The sequence below is a fragment of the Mustelus asterias genome, chromosome 5, assembly GCF_964213995.1.
Source record: "Mustelus asterias chromosome 5, sMusAst1.hap1.1, whole genome shotgun sequence".
NCBI lineage: Eukaryota > Metazoa > Chordata > Chondrichthyes > Carcharhiniformes > Triakidae > Mustelus > Mustelus asterias.
This window is the reverse complement of record NC_135805.1, coordinates 872,696-891,744: the sequence shown is the minus strand read 5'-3', so window position 1 is coordinate 891,744 and position 19,049 is coordinate 872,696. Positions and strand designations below refer to the sequence as shown.

Sequence of the window (19,049 nt, the reverse complement as noted above, 5' to 3'; positions counted from 1 at the left end):
CAGACCCTCACTCCCACCCAGTCACTCTCTGTATAACTGACAGACCCTCACTCCCACCCAGTCACTCTCTGTGTAACTGACAGACCCTCACTCCCACCCAGTCACTCTCTGTGTAACTGACAGACCCTCACTCCCACCCAGTCACTCTCTGTATAACTGACAGACCCTCACTCCCACCCAGTCACTCTCTGTGTAACTGACAGACCCTCACTCCCACCCAGTCACTCTCTGTATAACTGACAGACCCTCACTCCCACCCAGTCACTCTCTGTGTAACTGACAGACCCTCACTCCCACCAGTCACTCTCTGTGTAACTGACAGACCCTCACTCCCACCCAGTCACTCTCTGTGTAACTGACAGACCCTCACTCCCACCCAGTCACTCTCTGTATAACTGACAGACCCTCACTCCCACCCAGTCACTCTCTGTGTAACTGACAGACCCTCACTCCCACCCAGTCACTCTCTGTATAACTGACAGACCCTCACTCCCACCCAGTCACTCTCTGTGTAACTGACAGACCCTCACTCCCACCCAGTCACTCTCTGTGTAACTGACAGACCCTCACTCCCACCCAGTCACTCTCTGTGTAACTGACAGACCCTCACTCCCACCCAGTCACTCTCTGTGTAACTGACAGACCCTCACTCCCACCCAGTCACTCTCTGTGTAACTGACAGACCCTCACTCCCACCCAGTCACTCTCTGTGTAACTGACAGACCCTCACTCCCACCCAGTCACTCTCTGTGTAACTGACAGACCCTCACTCCCACCCAGTCACTCTCTGTGTAACTGACAGACCCTCACTCCCACCCAGTCACTCTCTGTATAACTGACAGACCCTCACTCCCACCCAGTCACTCTCTGTATAACTGACAGACCCTCACTCCCACCCAGTCACTCTCTCTGTATAACTGACAGACCCTCACTCCCACCCAGTCACTCTCTGTATAACTGACAGACCCTCACTCCCACCCAGTCACTCTCTCTGTGTAACTGACAGACCCTCACTCCCCCCCAGTCACTCTCTGTGTAACTGACAGACCCTCACTCCCACCCAGTCACTCTCTGTGTAACTGACAGACCCTCACTCCCACCCAGTCACTCTCTGTGTACCTGACAGACCCTCACTCCCACCCAGTCACTCTCTGTGTAACTGACAGACCCTCACTCCCCCCCAGTCACTCTCTGTGTAACTGACAGACCCTCACTCCCACCCAGTCACTCTCTGTATAACTGACAGACCCTCACTCCCACCCAGTCACTCTCTGTGTAACTGACAGACCCTCACTCCCACCCAGTCACTCTCTGTATAACTGACAGACCCTCACTCCCACCCAGTCACTCTCTGTGTAACTGACAGACCCTCACTCCCACCCAGTCACTCTCTGTGTAACTGACAGACCCTCACTCCCACCCAGTCACTCTCTGTGTAACTGACAGACCCTCACTCCCACCCAGTCACTCTCTGTGTAACTGACAGACCCTCACTCCCACCCAGTCACTCTCTGTATAACTGACAGACATAGAACATAGAACATAGAACATTACAGCGCAGAACAGGCCCTTCGGCCCACGATGTTGCACCGACCAGTTAAAAAAAAAACTGTGACCCTCCAACCTAAACCAATTTCTTTTCGTCCATGAACCTATCTACGGATCTCTTAAACGCCCCCAAACTAGGCGCATTTACTACTGATGCTGGCAGGGCATTCCAATCCCTCACCACCCTCTGGGTAAAGAACCTACCCCTGACATCGGTTCTATAACTACCCCCCCTCAATTTAAAGCCATGCCCCCTCGTGCTGGATTTCTCCATCAGAGGAAAAAGGCTATCACTATCCACCCTATCTAAACCTCTAATCATCTTATATGTTTCAATAAGATCCCCTCTTAGCCGCCGCCTTTCCAGCGAAAACAATCCCAAATCCCTCAGCCTCTCCTCATAGGATCTCCCCTCCATACCAGGCAACATCCTGGTAAACCTCTTCTGCACCCTCTCCAAAGCCTCCACATCCTTCCTGTAATGTGGGGACCAGAACTGCACACAGTACTCCAAGTGCGGCCGCACCAGAGTTGTGTACAGTTGCAACATAACGCTACGACTCCTAAATTCAATCCCCCTACCAATAAACGCCAAGACACCATATGCCTTCTTAACAACCTTATCTACTTGATTCCCAACTTTCAGGGATCTATGCACACATACACCTAGATCCCTCTGCTCCTCCACACTATTCAAAGTCCTCCCGTTAGCCCTATACTCAACACATCTGTTATTCCTACCAAAGTGAATTACCTCACACTTCTCCGCATTAAACTCCATCCGCCACCTCTCGGCCCAACTTTGCAACCTGTCTAAGTCTTCCTGCAAACTACGACACCCTTCCTCACTGTCTACCACACCACCGACTTTGGTGTCATCAGCAAATTTGCTAATCCACCCAACTATACCCTCATCCAGATCATTAATAAATATTACAAACAGCAGTGGCCCCAAAACAGATCCCTGAGGTACACCACTTGTAACCGCACTCCATGATGAATATTTACTATCAACCACCACCCTCTGTTTCCTATCCGCTAGCCAATTCCTGATCCAATTTCCTAGATCACCCCCAATCCCATACATCTGCATTTTCTGCAGAAGCCTACCATGGTGAACCTTATCAAACGCCTTACTAAAATCCATATATACCACGTCCACTGCCTTGCCCCCATCCACCTCCTTGGTCACTTTCTCAAAAAACTCAATAAGGTTAGTAAGGCACGACCTACCTGCCACAAAACCATGCTGACTATCACCTATCAATTCATTACTCTCCAAATAACTATAAATCCTATCCCTTATAATTTTTTCCAACATCTTGCCGACAACAGAAGTGAGACTCACCGGTCTATAATTCCCGGGGAAGTCTCTGTTCCCCTTCTTAAACAATGGGACAACATTCGCTAACCTCCAATCTTCTGGTACTATACCAGAGGCCAACGACGACCTGAAGATCAGAGCCAGAGGCTCTGCAATCACTTCTCTTGCCTCCCAGAGAATCCTTGGATAAATCCCATCCGGACCAGGGGATTTATCTATTTTCAGACCCTCCAGAATATCCTGCACATCCTCCTTATCAACTGTAATACTGTCTATTCTACTCCCTTGCAACCCAGTGTCCTCCTCAGCTATATTCATGTCCCCTTGCGTGAACACCGAAGAGAAATATTGGTTCAATGCTTCACCAATCTCCTCCGGTTCCACACATAACTTCCCTCTGCCATCTATAACTGGCCCTAAACTTGCCCTAACCAACCTTCTGTTCTTGACATACCTATAGAACGCCTTAGGATTCTCTTTAACCCTATCCGCCAAAGTCTTCTCATGTCCCCTTTTAGCCCTTCTAAGCTCGCTCTTCAACTCCCTCTTAGCCAATCTAAAGCTTTCTAGTGCACTACCCGAGTGCTCACGTCTCATCCGAACATAAGCCTCCTTTTTCTTTTTAACCAACAAAGAAACTTTTTTGGTGCACCACGGTTCCCTAGCCCTACCAATTCCTCCTTGCCTGACAGGGACATACCTATCACAGACTCGCAGTAGCTGCTCCTTGAAAAAACTCCACATGTCGGACGTTCCCAGTCCCTGTAATCTCCTAGTCCAACCTATGTTTCCTAATTCTCTCCTAATAGCCTCATAATTACCCTTCCCCCAGCTAAAACCACTGGCCCGAGGTTCATGCCTATCCCTTTCCATCACTAAGGTGAACGTAACCGAATTGTGGTCACTATCACCAAAATGCACACCAACTTCCAAGTCTAGCACCTGGTCTGGCTCATTTCCCAGCACCAGATCCAATATAGCCTCACCTCTAGTTGGCCTGTCTACATACTGAGTCAAAAAACCTTCCTGCACGCTTTGAACAAAAACTGACCCCTCTAACGAGCTAGAGCTATAACAATTCCAGTCAATATTAGTCAAGTTAAAATCCCCCATAACAATTGCCCTATTACTTTCACTCCTAAGCAGGATTGACTCCGCAATCCTTTCCTCAACCTCTCTAGAACTTTTAGGAGGTCTATAAAAGACTCCCAACAGGGTGACCTCTCCTCTCCTATTTCTAATCTCCGCCCATACTACCTCAACAGATAAGTCCTCATCAAACCTCCTCTCTGACACTGTGATACAATCTCTGACCAATAATGCTACCCCTCCCCCTCTTCTACCTCCTTCCCTACTTCGACAAAAACATTTGAACCCTCACTCCCACCCAGTCACTCTCTGTGTAACTGACAGATCCTCACTCCCACCCAGTCACTCTCTGTATAACTGACAGACCCTCACTCCCACCCAGTCACTCTCTGTGTAACTGACAGACCCTCACTCCCACCCAGTCACTCTCTGTGTAACTGACAGACCCTCACTCCCACCCAGTCACTCTCTGTGTAACTAACAGACCCTCACTCCCACCCAGTCACTCTCTGTGTAACTGACAGACCCTCACTCCCACCCAGTCACTCTCTGTATAACTGACAGACCCTCACTCCCACCCAGTCACTCTCTGTGTAACTGACAGACCCTCACTCCCACCCAGTCACTCTCTGTATAACTGACAGACCCTCACTCCCACCCAGTCACTCTCTGTGTAACTGACAGACCCTCACTCCCACCCAGTCACTCTCTGTGTAACTGACAGACCCTCACTCCCACCCAGTCACTCTCTGTGTAACTAACAGACCCTCACTCCCACCCAGTCACTCTCTGTATAACTGACAGACCCTCACTCCCACCCAGTCACTCTCTGTGTAACTAACAGACCCTCACTCCCACCCAGTCACTCTCTGTATAACTGACAGACCCTCACTCCCACCCAGTCACTCTCTGTATAACTGACAGACCCTCACTCCCACCCAGTCACTCTCTGTGTAACTGACAGACCCTCACTCCCACCCAGTCACTCTCTGTATAACTGACAGACCCTCACTCCCACCCAGTCACTCTCTGTGTAACTGACAGACCCTCACTCCCACCCAGTCACTCTCTGTATAACTGACAGACCCTCACTCCCACCCAGTCACTCTCTGTATAACTGACAGACTCTCACTCCCACCCAGTCACTCTCTGTGTAACTGACAGACCCTCACTCCCACCCAGTCACTCTCTGTATAACTGACAGACCCTCACTCCCACCCAGTCACTCTCTGTGTAACTGACAGACCCTCACTCCCACCCAGTCACTCTCTGTATAACTGACAGACCCTCACTCCCACCCAGTCACTCTCTGTGTAACTGACAGACCCTCACTCCCACCCAGTCACTCTCTGTATAACTGACAGACCCTCACTCCCACCCAGTCACTCTCTGTGTAACTGACAGACCCTCACTCCCACCCAGTCACTCTCTGTGTAACTGACAGACCCTCACTCCCACCCAGTCACTCTCTGTATAACTGACAGACCCTCACTCCCACCCAGTCACTCTCTGTGTAACTGACAGACCCTCACTCCCACCCAGTCACTCTCTGTGTAACTGACAGACCCTCACTCCCACCCAGTCACTCTCTGTGTAACTGACAGACCCTCACTCCCACCCAGTCACTCTCTGTGTAACTGACAGACCCTCACTCCCACCCAGTCACTCTCTGTGTAACTGACAGACCCTCACTCCCACCCAGTCACTCTCTGTGTAACTGACAGACCCTCACTCCCACCCAGTCACTCTCTGTGTAACTGACAGACCCTCACTCCCACCCAGTCACTCTCTGTGTAACTGACAGACCCTCACTCCCACCCAGTCACTCTCTGTGTAACTGACAGACCCTCACTCCCACCCAGTCACTCTCTGTATAACTGACAGACTGTCACTCCCACCCAGTCACTCTCTGTATAACTGACAGACCCTCACTCCCACCCAGTCACTCTCTGTGTAACTGACAGACCCTCACTCCCACCCAGTCACTCTCTGTGTAACTGACAGACCCTCACTCCCACCCAGTCACTCTCTGTATAACTGACAGACCCTCACTCCCACCCAGTCACTCCCTGTGTAACTGACAGACCCTCACTCCCACCCAGTCACTCTCTGTATAACTGACAGACCCTCACTCCCACCCAGTCACTCTCTGTGTAACTGACAGACCCTCACTCCCACCCAGTCACTCTCTGTGTAACTGACAGACCCTCACTCCCACCCAGTCACTCTCTGTGTAACTGACAGACCCTCACTCCCACCCAGTCACTCTCTGTGTAACTGACAGACCCTCACTCCCATCCAGTCACTCTCTGTATAACTGACAGACCCTCACTCCCACCCAGTCACTCTCTCTGTGTAACTGACAGACCCTCACTCCCACCCAGTCACTCTCTGTGTAACTGACAGACCCTCACTCCCACCCAGTCACTCTCTGTGTAACTGATAGACCCTCACTCCCACCCAGTCACTCTCTGTGTAACTGACAGACCCTCACTCCCACCCAGTCACTCTCTGTGTAACTGACAGACCCTCACTCCCACCCAGTCACTCTCTGTGCAACTGACAGACCCTCACTCCCACCCAGTCACTCTCTGTGTAACTGACAGACCCTCACTCCCACCCAGTCACTCTCTGTATAACTGACAGACCCTCACTCCCACCCAGTCACTCTCTGTGTAACTGACAGACCCTCACTCCCACCCAGTCACTCTCTGTGTAACTGACAGACCCTCACTCCCCCCCAGTCACTCTCTGTGTAACTGACAGACCCTCACTCCCACCCAGTCACTCTCTGTGTAACTGACAGACCCTCACTCCCACCCAGTCACTCTCTGTATAACTGACAGACCCTCACTCCCACCCAGTCTCTCTCTGTGTAACTGACAGACCCTCACTCCCACCCAGTCACCCTCTCTGTGTAACTAACAGACCCTCACTCCCACCCAGTCACTCTCTGTATAACTGACAGACCCTCACTCCCACCCAGTCACTCTCTGTGTAACTGACAGACCCTCACTCCCACCCAGTCACTCTCTGTGTAACTGACAGACCCTCACTCCCACCCAGTCACTCTCTGTATAACTGACAGACCCTCACTCCCACCCAGTCACTCTCTGTGTAACTGACAGACCCTCACTCCCACCAGTCACTCTCTGTGTAACTGACAGACCCTCACTCCCACCCAGTCACTCTCTGTGTAACTGACAGACCCTCACTCCCACCCAGTCACTCTCTGTATAACTGACAGACCTTCACTCCCACCCAGTCACTCTCTGTGTAACTGACAGACCCTCACTCCCACCCAGTCACTCTCTGTGTAACTGACAGACCCTCACTCCCACCCAGTCACTCTCTGTATAACTGACAGACCCTCACTCCCACCCAGTCACTCTCTGTATAACTGACAGACCCTCACTCCCACCCAGTCACTCTCTGTGTAACTGACAGACCCTCACTCCCACCCAGTCACTCTCTGTGTAACTGACAGACCCTCACTCCCACCCAGTCACTCTCTGTGTAACTGACAGACCCTCACTCCCACCCCGTCACTCTCTCTGTGTAACTGACAGACCCTCACTCCCACCCAGTCACTCTCTGTGTAACTGACAGACCCTCACTCCCACCCAGTCACTCTCTGTGTAACTGACAGACCCTCACTCCCACCCAGTCACTCTCTGTGTAACTGACAGACCCTCACTCCCACCCAGTCACTCTCTGTGTAACTGACAGACCCTCACTCCCACCCAGTCACTCTCTGTGTAACTGACAGACCCTCACTCCCACCCAGTCACTCTCTGTGTAACTGACAGACCCTCACTCCCACCCAGTCACTCTCTGTGTAACTGACAGACCCTCACTCCCACCCAGTCACTCTCTGTATAACTGACAGACCCTCACTCCCACCCAGTCACTCTCTGTGTAACTGACAGACCCTCACTCCCACCCAGTCACTCTCTGTATAACTGACAGACCCTCACTCCCACCCAGTCACTCTCTGTGTAACTGACAGACCCTCACTCCCACCCAGTCACTCTCTGTGTAACTGACAGACCCTCACTCCCACCCAGTCACTCTCTGTGTAACTAACAGACCCTCACTCCCACCCAGTCACTCTCTGTGTAACTGACAGACCCTCACTCCCACCCAGTCACTCTCTGTATAACTGACAGACCCTCACTCCCACCCAGTCACTCTCTGTGTAACTGACAGACCCTCACTCCCACCCAGTCACTCTCTGTATAACTGACAGACCCTCACTCCCACCCAGTCACTCTCTGTGTAACTGACAGACCCTCACTCCCACCCAGTCACTCTCTGTGTAACTGACAGACCCTCACTCCCACCCAGTCACTCTCTGTGTAACTAACAGACCCTCACTCCCACCCAGTCACTCTCTGTATAACTGACAGACCCTCACTCCCACCCAGTCACTCTCTGTGTAACTGACAGACCCTCACTCCCACCCAGTCACTCTCTGTATAACTGACAGACCCTCACTCCCACCCAGTCACTCTCTGTGTAACTGACAGACCCTCACTCCCACCCAGTCACTCTCTGTATAACTGACAGACCCTCACTCCCACCCAGTCACTCTCTGTGTAACTGACAGACCCTCACTCCCACCCAGTCACTCTCTGTATAACTGACAGACCCTCACTCCCACCCAGTCACTCTCTGTGTAACTGACAGACCCTCACTCCCACCCAGTCACTCTCTGTGTAACTGACAGACCCTCACTCCCACCCAGTCACTCTCTGTGTAACTGACAGACCCTCACTCCCACCCAGTCACTCTCTGTGTAACTGACAGACCCTCACTCCCACCCAGTCACTCTCTGTGTAACTGACAGACCCTCACTCCCACCCAGTCACTCTCTGTGTAACTGACAGACCCTCACTCCCACCCAGTCACTCTCTGTGTAACTGACAGACCCTCACTCCCACCCAGTCACTCTCTGTGTAACTGACAGACCCTCACTCCCACCCAGTCACTCTCTGTATAACTGACAGACTGTCACTCCCACCCAGTCACTCTCTGTATAACTGACAGACCCTCACTCCCACCCAGTCACTCTCTGTGTAACTGACAGACCCTCACTCCCACCCAGTCACTCTCTGTGTAACTGACAGACCCTCACTCCCACCCAGTCACTCTCTGTATAACTCACAGACCCTCACTCCCACCCAGTCACTCTCTGTGTAACTGACAGACCCTCACTCCCACCCAGTCACTCTCTGTGTAACTGACAGACCCTCACTCCCACCCAGTCACTCTCTGTGTAACTGACAGACCCTCACTCCCACCCAGTCACTCTCTGTGTAACTGACAGACCCTCACTCCCACCCAGTCACTCTCTGTGTAACTGACAGACCCTCACTCCCACCCAGTCACTCTCTGTGTAACTGACAGACCCTCACTCCCATCCAGTCACTCTCTGTATAACTGACAGACCCTCACTCCCACCCAGTCACTCTCTCTGTGTAACTGACAGACCCTCACTCCCACCCAGTCACTCTCTGTGTAACTGACAGACCCTCACTCCCACCCAGTCACTCTCTGTGTAACTGATAGACCCTCACTCCCACCCAGTCACTCTCTGTGTAACTGACAGACCCTCACTCCCACCCAGTCACTCTCTGTGTAACTGACAGACCCTCACTCCCACCCAGTCACTCTCTGTGTAACTGACAGACCCTCACTCCCACCCAGTCACTCTCTGTATAACTGACAGACCCTCACTCCCACCCAGTCACTCTCTGTATAACTGATAGACCCTCACTCCCACCCAGTCACTCTCTGTGTAACTGACAGACCCTCACTCCCACCCAGTCACTCTCTGTGTAACTGACAGACCCTCACTCCCACCCAGTCACTCTCTGTATAACTGACAGACCCTCACTCCCACCCAGTCACTCTCTGTGTAACTGACAGACCCTCACTCCCACCCAGTCACTCTCTGTATAACTGACAGACCCTCACTCCCACCCAGTCACTCTCTGTATAACTGACAGACCCTCACTCCCACCCAGTCACTCTCTGTGTAACTGACAGACCCTCACTCCCACCCAGTCACTCTCTGTGTAACTGACAGACCCTCACTCCCCCCCAGTCACTCTCTCTGTGTAACTGACAGACCCTCACTCCCCCCCAGTCACTCTCTCTGTATAACTGACAGACCCTCACTCCCACCCAGTCACTCTCTGTATAACTGACAGACCCTCACTCCCCCCCAGTCACTCTCTGTATTACTGACAGACCCTCACTCCCACCCAGTCACTCTCTGTGTAACTGACAGACCCTCACTCCCACCCAGTCACTCTCTGTATAACTGACAGACCCTCACTCCCACCCAGTCACTCTCTGTATAACTGACAGACCCTCACTCCCACCCAGTCACTCTCTGTGTAACTGACAGACCCTCACTCCCACCCTGTCACTCTCTGTATAACTGACAGACCCTCACTCCCACCCAGTCACTCTCTGTGTAACTGACAGACCCTCACTCCCACCCAGTCACTCTCTGTGTAACTGACAGACCCTCACTCCCACCCAGTCACTCTCTGTATAACTGACAGACCCTCACTCCCACCCAGTCACTCTCTCTGTGTAACTGACAGACCCTCACTCCCACCCAGTCACTCTCTGTGTAACTGACAGACCCTCACTCCCACCCAGTCACTCTCTGTGTAACTGATAGACCCTCACTCCCACCCAGTCACTCTCTGTGTAACTGACAGACCCTCACTCCCACCCAGTCACTCTCTGTATAACTGACAGACCCTCACTCCCACCCAGTCACTCTCTGTATAACTGACGACCCTCACGCCCACCCAGTCACTCTCTGTATAACTGACAGACCCTCACTGCCACCCAGTCACTCTCTGTATAACTGACAGACCCTCACTCCCACCCAGTCACTCCCTGTATAACTGACAGACCCTCACTCCCACCCAGTCACTCTCTGTGTAACTGACAGACCCTCACTCCCACCCAGTCACTCTCTGTATAACTGACAGACCCTCACTCCCACCCAGTCACTCTCTGTGTAACTGACAGACCCTCACTCCCACCCAGTCACTCTCTGTATAACTGACAGACCCTCACTCCCACCCAGTCACTCTCTGTGTAACTGACAGACCCTCACTCCCACCCAGTCACTCTCTCTGTGTAACTGACAGACCCTCACTCCCACCCAGTCACTCTCTGTATAACTGACAGACCCTCACTCCCACCCAGTCACTCTCTGTATAACTGACAGACCCTCACTCCCACCCAGTCACTCTCTGTGTAACTGACAGACCCTCACTCCCACCCAGTCACTCTCTCTGTGTAACTGACAGACCCTCACTCCCACCCAGTCACTCTCTGTATAACTGACAGACCCTCACTCCCACCCAGTCACTCTCTGTGTAACTGACAGACCCTCACTCCCACCCAGTCACTCTCTGTATAACTGACAGACCCTCACTCCCACCCAGTCACTCTCTGTGTAACTGACAGACCCTCACTCCCACCCAGTCACTCTCTGTATAACTGACAGACCCTCACTCCCACCCAGTCACTCTCTGTGTAACTGACAGACCCTCACTCCCACCCAGTCACTCTCTGTGTAACTGACAGACCCTCACTCCCACCCAGTCACTCTCTGTGTAACTGACAGACCCTCACTCCCACCCAGTCACTCTCTGTGTAACTGACAGACCCTCACTCCCACCCAGTCACTCTCTGTGTAACTGACAGACCCTCACTCCCACCCAGTCACTCTGTGTAACTGACAGACCCTCACTCCCACCCAGTCACTCTCTGTGTAACTGACAGACCCTCACTCCCACCCAGTCACTCTCTGTGTAACTGACAGACCCTCACTCCCACCCAGTCACTCTCTGTGTAACTGACAGACCCTCACTCCCACCCAGTCACTCTCTGTGTAACTGACAGACCCTCACTCCCACCCAGTCACTCTCTGTGTAACTGACAGACCCTCACTCCCACCCAGTCACTCTCTGTGTAACTGACAGACCCTCACTCCCACCCAGTCACTCTCTGTGTAACTGACAGACCCTCACTCCCACCCAGTCACTCTCTGTGTAACTGACAGACCCTCACTCCCACCCAGTCACTCTCTGTATAACTGACAGACTGTCACTCCCACCCAGTCACTCTCTGTATAACTGACAGACCCTCACTCCCACCCAGTCACTCTCTGTGTAACTGACAGACCCTCACTCCCACCCAGTCACTCTCTGTGTAACTGACAGACCCTCACTCCCACCCAGTCACTCTCTGTATAACTGACAGACCCTCACTCCCACCCAGTCACTCTCTGTGTAACTGACAGACCCTCACTCCCACCCAGTCACTCTCTGTGTAACTGACAGACCCTCACTCCCACCCAGTCACTCTCTGTGTAACTGACAGACCCTCACTCCCACCCAGTCACTCTCTGTGTAACTGACAGACCCTCACTCCCACCCAGTCACTCTCTGTGTAACTGACAGACCCTCACTCCCACCCAGTCACTCTCTGTGTAACTGACAGACCCTCACTCCCATCCAGTCACTCTCTGTATAACTGACAGACCCTCACTCCCACCCAGTCACTCTCTCTGTGTAACTGACAGACCCTCACTCCCACCCAGTCACTCTCTGTGTAACTGACAGACCCTCACTCCCATCCAGTCACTCTCTGTGTAACTGATAGACCCTCACTCCCACCCAGTCACTCTCTGTGTAACTGACAGACCCTCACTCCCACCCAGTCACTCTCTCTGTGTAACTGACAGACCCTCACTCCCACCCAGTCACTCTCTGTATAACTGACAGACCCTCACTCCCACCCAGTCACTCTCTGTATAACTGACAGACCCTCACTCCCACCCAGTCACTCTCTGTGTAACTGACAGACCCTCACTCCCACCCAGTCACTCTCTCTGTGTAACTGACAGACCCTCACTCCCACCCAGTCACTCTCTGTATAACTGACAGACCCTCACTCCCACCCAGTCACTCTCTGTGTAACTGACAGACCCTCACTCCCACCCAGTCACTCTCTGTATAACTGACAGACCCTCACTCCCACCCAGTCACTCTCTGTGTAACTGACAGACCCTCACTCCCACCCAGTCACTCTCTGTATAACTGACAGACCCTCACTCCCACCCAGTCACTCTCTGTGTAACTGACAGACCCTCACTCCCACCCAGTCACTCTCTGTGTAACTGACAGACCCTCACTCCCACCCAGTCACTCTCTGTGTAACTGACAGACCCTCACTCCCACCCAGTCACTCTCTGTGTAACTGACAGACCCTCACTCCCACCCAGTCACTCTCTGTGTAACTGACAGACCCTCACTCCCACCCAGTCACTCTCTGTGTAACTGACAGACCCTCACTCCCACCCAGTCACTCTCTGTGTAACTGACAGACCCTCACTCCCACCCAGTCACTCTCTGTGTAACTGACAGACCCTCACTCCCACCCAGTCACTCTCTGTGTAACTGACAGACCCTCACTCCCACCCAGTCACTCTCTGTGTAACTGACAGACCCTCACTCCCACCCAGTCACTCTCTGTGTAACTGACAGACCCTCACTCCCACCCAGTCACTCTCTGTGTAACTGACAGACCCTCACTCCCACCCAGTCACTCTCTGTGTAACTGACAGACCCTCACTCCCACCCAGTCACTCTCTGTGTAACTGACAGACCCTCACTCCCACCCAGTCACTCTCTGTATAACTGACAGACTGTCACTCCCACCCAGTCACTCTCTGTATAACTGACAGACCCTCACTCCCACCCAGTCACTCTCTGTGTAACTGACAGACCCTCACTCCCACCCAGTCACTCTCTGTGTAACTGACAGACCCTCACTCCCACCCAGTCACTCTCTGTATAACTGACAGACCCTCACTCCCACCCAGTCACTCTCTGTGTAACTGACAGACCCTCACTCCCACCCAGTCACTCTCTGTGTAACTGACAGACCCTCACTCCCACCCAGTCACTCTCTGTGTAACTGACAGACCCTCACTCCCACCCAGTCACTCTCTGTGTAACTGACAGACCCTCACTCCCACCCAGTCACTCTCTGTGTAACTGACAGACCCTCACTCCCACCCAGTCACTCTCTGTGTAACTGACAGACCCTCACTCCCATCCAGTCACTCTCTGTATAACTGACAGACCCTCACTCCCACCCAGTCACTCTCTCTGTGTAACTGACAGACCCTCACTCCCACCCAGTCACTCTCTGTGTAACTGACAGACCCTCACTCCCATCCAGTCACTCTCTGTGTAACTGATAGACCCTCACTCCCACCCAGTCACTCTCTGTGTAACTGACAGACCCTCACTCCCACCCAGTCACTCTCTGTGTAACTGACAGACCCTCACTCCCACCCAGTCACTCTCTGTGTAACTGACAGACCCTCACTCCCACCCAGTCACTCTCTGTATAACTGACAGACCCTCACTCCCACCCAGTCACTCTCTGTATAACTGATAGACCCTCACTCCCACCCAGTCACTCTCTGTGTAACTGACAGACCCTCACTCCCACCCAGTCACTCTCTGTGTAACTGACAGACCCTCACTCCCACCCAGTCACTCTCTGTATAACTGACAGACCCTCACTCCCACCCAGTCACTCTCTGTGTAACTGACAGACCCTCACTCCCACCCAGTCACTCTCTGTATAACTGACAGACCCTCACTCCCACCCAGTCACTCTCTGTATAACTGACAGACCCTCACTCCCACCCAGTCACTCTCTCTGTATAACTGACAAAGCCTCACTCCCACCCAGTCACTCTCTGTATAACTGACAGACCCTCACTCCCACCCAGTCACTCTCTCTGTATAACTGACAGACCCTCACTCCCACCCAGTCACTCTCTGTATAACTGACAGACCCTCACTCCCACCCAGTCACTCTCTCTGTATAACTGACAGACCCTCACTCCCACCCAGTCACTCTCTGTATAACTGACAGACCCTCACTCCCACCCAGTCACTCTCTGTGTAACTGACAGACCCTCACTCCCACCCAGTCACTCTCTGTGTAACTGACAGACCCTCACTCCCCCCCAGTCACTCTCTCTGTGTAACTGACAGACCCTCACTCCCACCCAGTCACTCTCTCTGTATAACTGACAGACCCTCACTCCCACCCAGTCACTCTCTGTGTAACTGACAGACCCTCACTCCCACCCAGTCACTCTCTGTGTAACTGACAGACCCTCACTCCCACCCAGTCACACTCTGTGTAACTGACAGACCCTCACTCCCACCCAGTCACTCTCTGTGTAACTGACAGACCCTCACTCCCACCCAGTCACTCTCTGTGTAACTGACAGACCCTCACTCCCACCCAGTCACTCTCTGTATAACTGACAGACCCTCACTCCCACCCAGTCACTCTCTGTATAACTGACAGACCCTCACTCCCACCCAGTCACTCTCTGTATAACTGACAGACCCTCACTCCCACCCTGTCACTCTCTGTATAACTGACATACCCTCACTCCCACCCAGTCACTCTCTGTGTAACTGACAGACCCTCACTCCCACCCAGTCACTCTCTGTATAACTGACAGACCCTCACTCCCACCCAGTCACTCTCTGTGTAACTGACAGACCCTCACTCCCACCCAGTCACTCTCTGTGTAACTGACAGACCCTCACTCCCACCCAGTCACTCTCTGTATAACTGACAGACCCTCACTCCCACCCAGTCACTCTCTCTGTGTAACTGACAGACCCTCACTCCCACCCAGTCACTCTCTGTGTAACTGACAGACCCTCACTCCCACCCAGTCACTCTCTGTGTAACTGATAGACCCTCACTCCCACCCAGTCACTCTCTGTGTAACTGACAGACCCTCACTCCCACCCAGTCACTCTCTGTATAACTGACGACCCTCACTCCCACCCAGTCACTCTCTGTATAACTGACAGACCCTCACTCCCACCCAGTCACTCTCTGTATAACTGACAGACCCTCACTCCCACCCAGTCACTCTCTGTGTAACTGACAGACCCTCACTCCCACCCAGTCACTCTCTGTGTAACTGACAGACCCTCACTCCCACCCAGTCACTCTCTGTATAACTGACAGACCCTCACTCCCACCCAGTCACTCTCTGTGTAACTGACAGACCCTCACTCCCACCCAGTCACTCTCTGTATAACTGACAGACCCTCACTCCCACCCAGTCACTCTCTGTGTAACTGACAGACCCTCACTCCCACCCAGTCACTCTCTCTGTGTAACTGACAGACCCTCACTCCCACCCAGTCACTCTCTGTATAACTGACAGACCCTCACTCCCACCCAGTCACTCTCTGTATAACTGACAGACCCTCACTCCCACCCAGTCACTCTCTGTGTAACTGACAGACCCTCACTCCCACCCAGTCACTCTCTCTGTGTAACTGACAGACCCTCACTCCCACCCAGTCACTCTCTGTATAACTGACAGACCCCCACTCCCACCCAGTCACTCTCTCTGTGTAACTGACAGACCCTCACTCCCACCCAGTCACTCTCTGTATAACTGAAAGACCCTCACTCCCACCCAGTCACTCTCTCTGTGTAACTGACAGACCCTCACTCCCACCCAGTCACTCTCTCTGTGTAACTGACAGACCCTCACTCCCCCCCAGTCACTCTCTCTGTGTAACTGACAGACCCTCACTCCCCCCCAGTCACTCTCTCTGTATAACTGACAGACCCTCACTCCCACCCAGTCACTCTCTGTATAACTGACAGACCCTCACTCCCACCCAGTCACTCTCTGTATAACTGACAGAGCCTCACTCCCCCCCAGTCACTCTCTGTATAACTGACAGACCCTCACTCCCACCCAGTCACTCTCTGTATAACTGACAGACCCTCACTCCCCCCCAGTCACTCTCTGTATAACTGACAGACCCTCACTCCCACCCAGTCACTCTCTGTGTAACTGACAGACCCTCACTCCCACCCAGTCACTCTCTGTATAACTGACAGACCCTCACTCCCACCCAGTCACTCTCTGTATAACTGACAGACCCTCACTCCCACCCAGTCGCTCTCTCTGTGTAACTGACAGACCCTCACTCCCACCCAGTCACTCTCTGTATAACTGACAGACCCTCACTCCCACCCAGTCACTCTCTCTGTGTAACTGACAGACCCTCACTCCCACCCAGTCACTCTCTCTGTGTAACTGACAGACCCTCACTCCCCCCCAGTCACTCTCTCTGTGTAACTGACAGACCCTCACTCCCCCCCAGTCACTCTCTCTGTATAACTGACAGACCCTCACTCCCACCCAGTCACTCTCTGTATAACTGACAGACCCTCACTCCCACCCAGTCACTCTCTGTATAACTGACAGACCCTCACTCCCCCCCAGTCACTCTCTGTATAACTGACAGACCCTCACTCCCACCCAGTCACTCTCTGTATAACTGACAGACCCTCACTCCCCCCCAGTCACTCTCTGTATAACTGACAGACCCTCACTCCCACCCAGCCACTCTCTGTATAACTGACAGACCCTCACTCCCCCCCAGTCACTCTCTGTAATACTGACAGACCCTCACTCCCACCCAGTCACTCTCTGTATAACTGACAGATCCTCACTCCCACCCAGTCACTCTCTGTGTAACTGACAGACCCTCACTCCCACCCAGTCACTCTCTGTGTAACTGACAGACCCTCACTCCCACCCAGTCACTCTCTGTGTAACTGACAGACCCTCACTCCCACCCAGTCACTCTCTGTGTAACTGACAGACCCTCACTCCCACCCAGTCACTCTCTGTGTAACTGACAGACCCTCACTCCCACCCAGTCACTCTCTGTATAACTGACAGACCCTCACTCCCACCCAGTCACTCTCTGTATAACTGACAGACCCTCACTCCCACCCAGTCACTCTCTGTATAACTGATAGACCCTCACTCCCACCCAGTCACTCTCTGTGTAACTGACAGACCCTCACTCCCCCCCAGTCACTCTCTGTATAACTGACAGACCCTCACTCCCACCCAGTCACTCTCTGTGTAACTGACAGACCCTCACTCCCACCCAGTCACTCTCTGTATAACTGACAGACCCTCACTCCCACCCAGTCACTCTCTGTATAACTGACAGACCCTCACTCCCACCCTGTCACTCTCTGTGTAACTGACAGACCCTCACTCCCACCCAGTCACTCTCTGTATAACTGACAGACCCTCACTCTCCCCCAGTCACTCTCTGTGTAACTGACAGACCCTCACTCCCACCCAGTCACTCTCTGTATAACTGACAGACCCCCACTCCCACCCAGTCACTCTCTGTATAACTGACAGACCCTCACTCCCACCCAGTCACTCTCTCTGTGTAACTGACAGACCCTCACTCCCACCCAGTCACTCTCTCTGTGTAACTGACAGACCCTCACTCCCCCCCAGTCGCTCTATGTCTTTTGTTGATTGTTGTAAGTGAATCCCAGGGAATTACAGATTCTGGGTCTAACATACAAACATGAGTGCAAGCTGTCCAGTCAGTGTAGCCAAGGCGATATACTGCCTCACCTACTCATCTGGGCAACATTTTCTATTGAGTTAAAAATACGCATCCAACCCCTGTTGGACTCTGGGTCGAAACGGTGATTCTCGCACGGGCTGTCAGCCCACTTTGTGCCCCTCCGCGTGCCCTGTGACTGAGTAACGCAGCAGGAAAATGCAATCCTACTTCTGGCAATAATGATGTTTTTGAGCTGTATTTCCCGGTGTAAAACCGGTGTGCTACATGGACCCGAGCACCTCCATTTTCACCAATTCATATTGCCCATTCCGTGGTGAGCATGAAATTTACAAATTGTCGGAGTGTCAGATGTACTGGCAGTGATTTAACTTTAAACTTTATAATCACTGCAATATCTCTGCTGCCCATCTCCCTTTCCAGGCAGAATTCTGTCCAGCCGAGAGTAAGAATGGGAGCAATAGCAGTCTGCAGGAAGAGGCTGCACCTGAGGCTGTATCCCTAGTAAGTATAATATTCCAGAGTACCTTTGACGTTGCGCAGACTGCGACAGGGACCGCATAGCGCAGGCT

General features: G+C 52.7%; 1 protein-coding gene across 1 annotated transcript in view; it reads left to right on the top strand.

The window, feature by feature from the left end:
• LOC144493935 (phosphofurin acidic cluster sorting protein 2-like) overlaps positions 1 to 19,049 on the top strand; it is a 410,987-nt gene that overhangs the window by 174,645 nt on the left and 217,293 nt on the right. Inside the window, exon 11 of the mRNA XM_078213510.1 lies at positions 18,901 to 18,981. Coding sequence (XP_078069636.1) covers positions 18,901 to 18,981 — 81 coding nt within the window. The remainder of the gene's footprint in view (positions 1 to 18,900; positions 18,982 to 19,049) is intronic.